Raw genomic sequence first — 10,846 nt, forward strand, 5'->3', positions numbered from 1 at the left:
GGACCTGGCGGCGGGCTGCTGCGGCGGGCACGAGGTGGCGGAGTGGGTGCGCGTGCGCGTCCAGCCGCGCCCGCCAAGCTCGCCTGGCTCCATATACTCTCCGGAGAAACCTGCTCGGAAAGATTCATGTTTAACGTTGTTGAGAGAGCAAGAGCTCTTAAATACATTTTCGTCTTTTTAAACATTGACCAATACAAATAAGAGCTCACCAATGGTGTCGTCATCCGATGAGGCAGAGGCGAATCCTCCGTAGGATGATGGTTGACCTCTGCATGCGTCACCTGCTCGTGAGCCGCCTATAACACCGATAATATTGTTAAGAAATTGGCAACATTCTACGCATTTTGATAACAGGCCTTGATCCAAACCACGGAGTATCACTTTAGCCAATTTGTTTAAAAATGTTAGTCAAGACCCGTCACCAAATCGTAACAAGACAATTGACACTACTAAGATGTTATTCAAATACTAACACCGAGTTCAATATGTACACCACATCGAATATTCAACGTCTAGTGCATCAGAAAGAGTGCGAGATGACCGAGTGTACGTGCGAAAATTTGATAAAATCATGTCCAATTCAAATAACGTGTTAAATGATGCATTTATTATATTATGTAGGAAAATGTAAACGAGACACATGTGTTAGGAGTTACATGTAATTTTAATCAGGCCAATGTGGTTATTTAATCAACGATTGACAACAAACAGATGAAAGATTACGGGTTTAAAAATTATTTTTGAGCAGAATTACATTTCGATTTCACATTAGCTTCAAGAATTTAATAATATTTAACCACATTAGTGCACAATATATTGAATTGAATGGAGAGAAACTAATGAGAAATAATATTAATGATGAGGAATTTGGAAAGATTAGATACATAAACCAAATTTCATAAAGGCCCTTACGATTTGGTTGTAGTACAGTTTTGTCAGCTGAAAGAAACACAAAACAGTTCTCTGTGTGAAACGGAAATAAAAAGCACCATCTCAATCGTGTAACATTAATCTCAAACTTTACTTTGTCATTAAACTTTATAACGACCAACCGATATTTGTAGGCTGACTGAATTTCCTTAACGGCAAAATTAAGTTTGCTTTGTAAAGATAACTGAAACTTTATTGAAACGTCATGCAGAACACAATTCTTCTTTTGGAAAGTAATTTCATGGCATAGTCACACAATCAAGCTTCTGATTCAGTGGCTTCTACACGATAATGTCTACTCAACAAGCTAGGTTAGCATTTTTTTTACCAATTCAAGGAACCCCATTTTTTATTTTTTCAAAAAAATGAGGTACTTTTTTCAAAGCAAGAAATCAATCGAAAGTCAGTCGAGAAAAAGTCGTTGTAAAGGCGTTTAGAAACCAAAGATAAAACTAAAAACCAAAACTCATCTCACAATCAAACATCCTTACATTATTTAGAAAAATTTGTTGAAGAAAAAAGCTTTGTCGTCGTTAAAAGTGGTAGATTAATAGTGAAATCTCGATGACATTTTTTCTGGCGCTTTCAATGATATTTTTTTCTATATAGACGCGAGTCTCATCAAGTTTCATGACGTATTATCTCACAAAAAAGCCCTGATTCCTGTACAGTGGGCAGTGTACCCAAGTCAGCGATTCTATATGATTTGTAATCGTGCAAAATAGGGCAGCATATATAATAATAGAGTGAGTAGATGGTGCACAAAAGATTGCAGACCTTGTCCCTCGTGGAAGCATAAGCGGTAGCTGCGAGCGGCGGGCGAGTCGCGACCTCCGAGGTACGGCGTGTGCGCCCCGCCTGCGCCGCTGCACGCGCCTCCTCCGGACGATAGCCCTTCATCATCAGAGAAGCCTCCAGGTAGTGAGGCTGCTTGTCCCACTCCAGCGAAATCGCTACAAAAAATCGTACATATTAATTACTGCTATCGCATTCAATAGGCTTCTCACATACAGGCGCGAGTTGGTGATGGAATATTTATAAATGAAGATGGAAATTGTTAATTCAGTGAGATATTAATGGCACAATGAAAGTTAAAAGTGCCAAAAACACCTCTACTCAGCATAATGTAGTACTGGCGGGAACCCGGCTTCTGTGTTAACATTGGAACATAAATACGCAGGCAGCCCATATATGAAAAGCAATATTTTGGACTGTCTCTGTGTGAAATTTTCTATCACAGTTAAAGATTAGTATAAACTACGAGAATTAAAACAAAAATTTGTTACTATTTACGTAAAACAAGCATAGACTGGAAAGTACGTACGAAGTTTAAGGTGACATGTGTGATATTTCGGTAGGCTGTAGCACGACGATAGCAGAGTAAACAGTGTAATGTAATACTGACTACGGTGTGCAATAGTAATGAGTTCATGTCGTTATGTAACAGGTCTGCGCCGAAGGTCCTGAGGGAATCGTCTATTTTCTAATACCAATACTGTTCCGTCTATTTTGTTACACGTCGGCGTATACAAGTTGTACGACGATTGATAAAACGAAGCGAAGACGAAACAGTAATGGCAGTAGAGAAGAGAGATAAGAGAAGTAGAGTAAGTACCATCGGAGCCGGGCGGCAGCGGCAGCAGCGGATGCGCGGACACGCTGGCCGTGTGCGCGAGCGGCGCGGGCGCGGACGCCGACGCGGCCACGTTGGCGCGCGACCCGCCCGCCGAGCGCGACGCACGGAAAGACCCCGACCTGGACATCGGCGGAGGATGGTGATACCACATTCACCTCTATTCAGCCTAGCGAGTGTATCGACTGCGCGGCGTTCACCCGGCACGGGGCTGCGCGGTCGCTCATCATTAGGGCTTGCGATTGGCCAGGTAATACTTGGCTGAATTACACGCGGAGTATCTTAAACACAACGACGTCATATCGTATTAACAGGCGCATAATCTCAAATTATAATTAACACCCAGCGACCGCGCGGCGCCCGCACATGTCATGACGCGATCTAAAACACCAGCTTTTGGTTTCGCGACTCCCTCCCGTTTATGCTACCTTACATTGTCTCACGACGCGGGCCTGTGCTCCTCACTAGGTTTAGAAAGAAGCACAGGTCGAAAATTATTCATTCAGAACCAATTTTAGAATCCATCAACTGCAGGACTTTTCGGAATATTCTACACGTTCATTATATTTATTTGCCAAATGGATGATCACATTCTGGCTTCATAACATTGAAGCAGAGTCCATACGAAAATCCGTCAATTCATTCAAGTGCCTTTATGGGCAAAGCCATAAATAATTTAATTGAGAAAGGGCGATAAAGGAAACGAATAAATTAATGTGGGTGTCCAAATCGGTAACAGTAAAAAGTCAGAGAGCTTAACGGTGTAATAGAGACAACAACTTCAATCGAAGAAATGACACAACAGAACCGCCATATATGGCGAACTGCTTACGGTTGCCTTGCCCTAGATGGAAAATTGTAATGTACAAAAATATTTTATCTCTATATTAGCACTTCTAGTTGTTCCCAGAAACGTCTGAAAGTTTCGTCTATTGTTGCAATAAGTTACAATACAGAACGTCTGGTAGTTTCTAGCAGTAGTTTGTTTTATTTGAAATTAGCAAACATGAAATTTTATACAAAGATTAAATCATCTTTGTACATTACCCTACACATTTGTGCATGGGGCAGTGTCTGGCCATGTATTTTGGTATTTGAAGGAAAAAGTTGATATAGTAGGAGCGCAGACCCATCGCTAAAATCCCTAAAAAAGAACGAGCACACCATCCTCCGGCCGATTGTCGCGGCGTTCGACGCACTCCAGAAATCTTTTTGGAAGAAGCGAAAGTCTCAACGGATACAGCGCATGCTCGAGTTCGCTAATCTCCATCGATAAATACAAACTATTCGAAGCGTCGCTAACCATCTCGTGTCGTTTTTAGGGACTTTTTCGTACCATGCACACTGTATCGTTTCTCTCGTTTTTCAAACAATCGCCCACAAGACAAAACCAAAAGCTAGTGTCGCCCAGCCCATGCTAACCACTCACCTTTCAAACGCAATTATCTTATACTAATTTATACTAAAAAATTGTATCCCTTATAACTAAACCTAATCTAATCTCTCAATCTTATACCCTCCCACAGAAGAATCTTTTTAAAATCTTCAGTTTTTGTTAGAATGCAGTAACACTGTCAGAAACAACTAAAGATACATCTATAAGCGAACTAACTACACCTATTTTACAAGAAGCTAACTTGTCTATAGCTGCTAAGCTGTCGAGTCGATACATGCAACGAAATCGTTAACTAAACTGCGAAGCTGAAATCGTATTTAAGAATAAACGAACCTTTGGAATGTTTGCCGCTTGACGTAGTTGTCGCGAACGTATTCAACAATTTGTTTCTGCGTTTTGCCGCTATACCTGCAATATAACGACAATTTTAATTCAAACCTTCGATAGGGGTTTTGCAAACAGTAGAGTTTAACTTTAGAAGCACTTATGACATTTTTACGTTGCAGGTTTACTGCTGTCTCAAACCCGCCTGAGATGCGGAGCTGTTGTTATCCTGTATTATGAACCTTAATAGGTTGATGTGATGTTATGTTCAGTTACCTAAACGAAGACCCCCTCGACATGACCCTTGTTTTGTGCCTCGGCAGCCGCGGTACGCTGGAGCAGCGGAAGAAGCCGTGATTCTCTACACATTTCTTCCAGAAGTTTTTGCATTCGTTGCGCCCTTCAAAGAAGAATTCCACTACGTCTCTGAAGTAGCCCTGGGAGAGAAATATGAATTGAACAAGTTCCGCGGATTTTGAGCCGCGTGCATATCTATTAATATTATCTGTGGTGATATCGCTGACAGTGAGTAACTTTTACGTTTGTTTATCAAGCTCGAAAAGAGAACTTAAAACCTTAAACACGCATGAATAGTAGCTACACTTGCTGAGGAAACCCCGGTCACAGCAAAAAGATTTAAAATTTACATACGAAGAGACAGGTAGATAAAAAGTCTATTGAAACATTAATGACAATTTGACGACTTTAGTGAGTTGCATTGCGATCGCTATATGAAGAGACCCCGGGTTCGATTTCCGAGTAGGATTAATTTAGAAAATACACTTTTTGAAATTGATTTTGGTCTGGTGTTCTAAGCAATGGCTCGGAGTAGATTCCGTTGTTCTAGTATTGAGACCAGGTAATTGGTGTGGTTGTCTGCATTATTTTGACTTCTACAGAAAGGTATTTCGAAAAACAACAATAATATTAAAGTGAGTTTGCACGTGTGATTTTACAGTACCTACTACAGGGTAAAAGAACGGGTATATAAATGACAGTAATTGGTTTACGATCTGTTATAAATAGCAACAAATTTTCAGCATGTATTTTTCATTACGCCGTCGTAGCCACTTCGAGCCGAGATCGTGGGTTCGAACCCGGGCTCATAATTTCTCAGAATTTATGTGTGAAATTGAATTTGAAATATACCATTGCTTTTCGATAAAAGAAAACATAATGATGAAACTTGCACGTCGATGAAGGTGAACCCTTGCCTGAGAGGAGACCCGTGCTTAGCATTGGGACGTATAAATGGGTTGATGATTGTAATATTTTTCTTTTGATGTAAGTTTCAGTGATAAAGTCCATCATTTGAAGTTATGGAACTAAACAATTTAAAACACAGTTCCGTTTGTTTTTAAGGCACCGCGAAGTTTGGAGCATTAAGAGTTCGACAACTGCTGCAGACTTGTTAAAATGAATAAAAATGTTTTCTGAATTTGTAAATAGTTTAGAGAGAGAGAAAGTTTGCCCGTATGCATGTTGTGCGAACATACAATGTTTTTCATCACAATTGCACGTAAATAGTATGATTGAATACAGGCTAACTTGACTATAATGCCCCAAATAAAACTTTTACAGCCATGGTCGGTAATATGAAGAAAAAGGCCCGAGAGTTTTGTTTGGGGCATTACAGTCAAGTTAGCCTGCATACACTATTAACTGCAAGTGTGATGAAAAGTGACGTTCATCAGTTTACATTTTGAACTTAATATCTATTTATATAAAAGGAAGACCAACAGCTTAAAACTAAATTAAATGATAATAACAACTAAAAGCCAAATACAAATCCTCACAAATAGAATACAATAAGGAACCTGGATGCACAATTTAACTAATTTATTACATAAAACAAAAAAATCACAGCAGTTGCAAGCCTCTCTCTCAATGGAGTCAAAGAAGTGCTCACTCAGTGCTCCACAATCCGAAATCACACTCGTATTGAAAATACCATGTGATTTTTAACGTCATTGATTGGTCGGTTACAAGATTCTACTCCATCCTTATACTGAATGAACTACGTACAGTAAAACCATTGACTTGTAAGTCAATGAGTAAAACAAAGAAAAATAGATTGTTTTTAAAATTTCTACATTTGTTTTTAGGTTGCAGATAATCCAGGATATAGACAATACTACCACGCAGTGAAACTTTTATCGTCAACAAAGAAAAAATCTTTCATGTTTAGACAATTCAAGTGCTTTATAGTTAAAGATCGGAATATGTTTACCTAAACTTCAAGAAATATATACAATATAGAGTGTATAATACTTCGCTCTGAATTTCTGGAATTTTCTTTTATATTTTTCTTGTGTACCTAGCAATTACTACGGTAGTGTACTCAAAAGAAAAGTTTTGTATTTCTATAAAATATAACTATTTAGTTTTGACTTTTTGCCTTTTTCAACCATTCCGAGATTTCAGTGGGAGGTAATATCGCCTCTATATAATCAATATATCTAATATCATGACCATTTGTAAATTACTAACAACCTCGCAGGTCTATATTACTAACATCATAAACAACAACTTTTGTTCCATGGCTTTTAATAATTCATCACATTTTACTTTCGTATGAAAATATGAGGATCGCGGGTATCACCAAATACAGATTTAAAAAGTGTCAGGCCACATAGTATAATAAAAACTACCTTTTAAGTTTTTAATTATTCAATTACATTTTGTAAAAATGCATATAACAAAAGTGGTTGTTTATGATGTTAGTAATACACTTCAGGACACATAATTCGAGCCACCACGTATTTTAAGTATTAACTTTTAACTAACTGGGCTAATAACTATTATTAGCCCAGGGAGACTCAGGGGTTATGTGGGGACTCTCCCTCCAGAATGGAAGGCCTACCCCACTAAAACCCCCCTGGGTTTAGCTCTCGCCGGTTGAGTCGGCGCCGTGGGATCGGTGAACATTCACTACGACAGTGTTAAGTGCCCTAAGCTTAAACATGTTTGATTGATCAAAAACTATAATCAATTTTTGAAACTAGTAGACTAAACATCTTTTCCTTAAGTCCTTGTTGTGAATTTTGCAAATAAAACCGGGGAAAACTTTTTCTTCGATGACAACACTATTTTTGTATTCTAGCCCTTTACGACAAAAATGCGAGGTGGCTCGAATTATGTGTCCGGGAGTATATATGTATTCCAGAAAGGTTGTTAGTATTTTACAAGTAACCCTGTGTACTCTGCATTTTCCGATCTGATTAATGAGGCAATATATAAAAATATGTGGTATTTAAATAAATACGTTTTCCAATACTTACATATCCCTCAGGATGTAGTTTGATAAGAAACTTCTTTCTCTTGAACGATATTTTGCGAACTTTGGCCCAGCTAAATGTGTTGATCTTAGTGAAGTTCTGGTAGACGACGATGCCCATATGTGCGACTGCTAGGTTTAAAGGCACTCCTTCGTGGTCTTTCGCTGGATGCATTTTGATACCTGGTGTGCGAATATGTGAACCTTTATATTTGCCGACCCGATATTATTAGTTAATATCGGCTTCAAATTAATACCGAATTTCTAAAATAAATATAATAATTGGAAATGAAACTATTTTTTTATGTAAATATATTTTTTTTAAAACAAACACACGTTTCAGCCTTTTTACAGGTCCCCTTTTCACAGGTGATGAGTTAAAAATAAAAAAATTGACCACAATTAAAACAAAAAATGGGCTAACTTTTTAACCACAATCAAGACTACGTTAAGTCAGGAACGTAGCCGATAAAGTGAGCATATCTAAGAGACAATTACTTAGATATCGTAAACGTAAGAGGTGCATTATTATTAAAAACAAAATGGAAAAGAAAAAAACATAATCTTTCATGACACACTACAGTACCCTAATGTGTTTCTATTCAATTTGGGTCTATTCAAGGTATAGATTTTTTAGATAAACGCGTGTTATAGTAGGTCTCGTCGCATCAGGTAACATCAGGTAATATTACGGCCAAGCGTGCGTCAAAAAGAAATAATACTCCTGAATTGCTAAGTTATGTCTTATTTAAAAGCACTAAACTCACTAGTCTTTCAATTTTCTGAATCCCAAATAAACAGTTCACTGTATAGGTTTTAGAATAAAATAGTAGTCTTCAAAATACTCGTAAGTCAGAAATGTTATAAAATAAGATTTGATGCTTGCCAGCCGTGGCAACAGCATAATACTCTCCAACAAAACTGGTTAAATCCTTTTGTCGTCTGTATCAGCAACTAAAAAAAGCTGTGGTAGCCCATTGGGGTTTTTTTCTATTATTAACTTATTTTGTGCAACTTTTTGTGGTTTTTGCATGTACTCTATGTACATAGAATTTAGCATTAAGTTTTGATTGCAATGTTCATATCGACCAAATGTAAGCTCACTTGGCTATAAATTGAATGAAAGTATTTAATCAAATGCAGACCGTTCGCAACCAACATTTTAACGCATGAAAATATTCAGACAAACGTGTTTGAAACTCCGTATTACAAAAACTATGCACTTTTGTTAATGACGCTAGGCTACACTAGGCGAATCCGGCCTGCCAAGTTGAAACAAATATCTTGGCAGCAAAAAATATTGGAATTCCATTTTTTCCAACATTCTTTGTGCAACGCCTTTTATAATTAAAATAAAGTAAAATGTCGAGTTCTTAGGTTTTCGCGATTGTTACACATAGGAAATGAAACTGAAGACTGAAAAAATGACGGTTGACAGTCAACCGTGACCATGGGCCCTGTAAAGGGCCCGAAACATCTGGTTTGTTTGAAAAAACAAATATACACGATTTAAATCCGGAAAAATAGTTTCATTTCCTATAAAGTTAAATGTCCATAAAGTTTCATTGTTTTTGTTTCATATACTACATATCGCTACTAATGAAAGCACTGACAACAGTAAAGTTAACAGTACTTTGTATTTATTTTTTGAAATGAAAACAAATATAGCAAATAATATATATAAATATATATAATAATAAAAATATCTTTGAAAATATTGTTTTGTTTATTTTTTTCATTAACAAATCGGTGGCGTCATCAATGTAATACAATTTATTATACTAAATCGAACAAATTAAACAAACTTGCAAAAAAACAATCTTTACAGGGTTGGAAAACTTACCATACAATTCACATCTCCGCGCAGTCTCCAGCAGGTTCAAATCGGCTTCCGCAGGACTCTGACCTCTACAACAACAACTCTTATATCAAAATTTGAAACATTCCAGCAATTCAGTTTCCGTACAATAGACAGGAATTCCTGAACTCACACCGTAGTTCGAAACAATGGAGTTGTGATTGGAAGTAAACTAACTGCTACTATTATTGTGCGACGTAATTTTTAAACTAACTTTGTCTTTGTATTTAAACAAAATGTGAAAAAATCGTCTTCAATGGTCAACAAAGTGTTTTAAATTGTTTCGGATCATTTTTTTTTTAATACGTGACAGGCAGGTAGCTCTACTCCACCTGATGTTAAATGGAAAGTGGAAACCAAACATGAAAAAACCAAGTGCAATGTTAATACAATCACTGGCCTACCCACTTCCTCCCTGCATACCAACAAGATGCCCCTTTACTTATTTAAATGTGACAATACGACAATTTACTAAACATTGACATGTACATAAAGCCCCAAATGATTACCATGCTAGACTGCCACCCAGAGGTCCCGGTATAGATCCCCCGGACCGGGAGAAATATTTGTAAGGCATATATTTATTTCTCTCGAGAGGTTGGGTATAATTTATGGTTGTCTATGCGTCTCCATGGCACCCGTGATACAGGCTTTCCCTAATGCGAGGGCTATGGGTGAGTGCGTTATTATTATTATTGTAAGCCACCTTCAGTGAAGGTACTACTAGGAAATCAGAAGCTGATTAGTGGGTCACACTTACATGTGTTTTTTATGATTTTCCATTATCCGCCGTTCCGATTCCGAATCTTGTCCGGGAAAGAACTTGTATCCGCTCAAGTACGTATGGTCCGGGTAGTCTTCGGGGACGAAGTCACCGCATTCCGCTGTTGGCAATAGAATGCTAATTTAAATGAATTGTAAATTGCACTGTACGACGTTTATGTATTGCTTTCTATGGAGAATTGTAGATTACACAAGCAAAGCTAGATTTATGCCTATCAATGACGCTGGTATACAGGATAGTTAAATGTTTAATAGATTTTGAAGTCCTGTCGATTTAAATTAATAACTTTAATCTACTTTTAACGTCGTCATTCATCATTATTATTTCAGCCAAAAGACGTCCACTGCAAAACATAGCCTCCCCAAAGAATACCACACCGACCTGTCCTGCGCCGCTAGCATTCAGCGGGTTCCGGCAGATTTCATTAGAACATCAGTCCACCGTGTGGGTGGTCTGCCCACAGTCGCCACTCGAGAATTCTTCAGCCGCATCGGCCATCTATTCTGCAAGCAATGGGCAGACCATTGCCGCTTAAGTATTGCAATTCTTAGGGCTATGTCGGTTATTCTGGTTCCCTTTAATGTATACTTCTGCATACTTATACTTTTTGGATATACTTTTAACAAAAAACTATATTTTAAATT

At 37.9% G+C, this 10,846-nt stretch overlaps 1 protein-coding gene and 1 long non-coding RNA gene across 4 annotated transcripts in view; one reads left to right on the forward strand and one right to left on the reverse strand.

Annotated features, from left to right (window-relative positions):
• The window catches only part of LOC113233173 (FERM, ARHGEF and pleckstrin domain-containing protein 2-like), a 97,951-nt gene that overhangs the window by 41,412 nt on the left and 45,693 nt on the right, over nucleotides 1-10,846 (reverse strand). The window contains exons 6-15 of one of the 3 annotated variants that reach the window (XM_026468193.1): nucleotides 10,179-10,302; nucleotides 9,404-9,468; nucleotides 7,565-7,743; nucleotides 4,560-4,720; nucleotides 4,293-4,367; nucleotides 2,546-2,685; nucleotides 1,708-1,883; nucleotides 913-939; nucleotides 210-296; nucleotides 5-110 (exon numbers count right to left, since the gene is read on the reverse strand). In XM_026468193.1, the coding sequence (XP_026323978.1) occupies nucleotides 5-110; nucleotides 210-296; nucleotides 913-939; nucleotides 1,708-1,883; nucleotides 2,546-2,685; nucleotides 4,293-4,367; nucleotides 4,560-4,720; nucleotides 7,565-7,743; nucleotides 9,404-9,468; nucleotides 10,179-10,302 (1,140 nt within the window). The remainder of the gene's footprint in view (nucleotides 1-4; nucleotides 111-209; nucleotides 297-912; nucleotides 940-1,707; nucleotides 1,884-2,545; nucleotides 2,686-4,292; nucleotides 4,368-4,559; nucleotides 4,721-7,564; nucleotides 7,744-9,403; nucleotides 9,469-10,178; nucleotides 10,303-10,846) is intronic. The other 2 variants (XM_026468195.1, XM_026468194.1) reach the window with 2 other exon arrangements.
• Nucleotides 4,466-6,527, forward strand: LOC113233174. The gene is made up of 3 exons (XR_003310674.1): nucleotides 4,466-4,533; nucleotides 4,607-4,808; nucleotides 6,389-6,527. It is a non-coding gene; the product is annotated as an uncharacterized LOC113233174 (long non-coding RNA).

This window comes from Hyposmocoma kahamanoa, unplaced genomic scaffold (assembly GCF_003589595.1).
Source record: "Hyposmocoma kahamanoa isolate Upper Pololo Valley unplaced genomic scaffold, ASM358959v1 78, whole genome shotgun sequence".
Classification (NCBI taxonomy): domain Eukaryota; kingdom Metazoa; phylum Arthropoda; class Insecta; order Lepidoptera; family Cosmopterigidae; genus Hyposmocoma; species Hyposmocoma kahamanoa.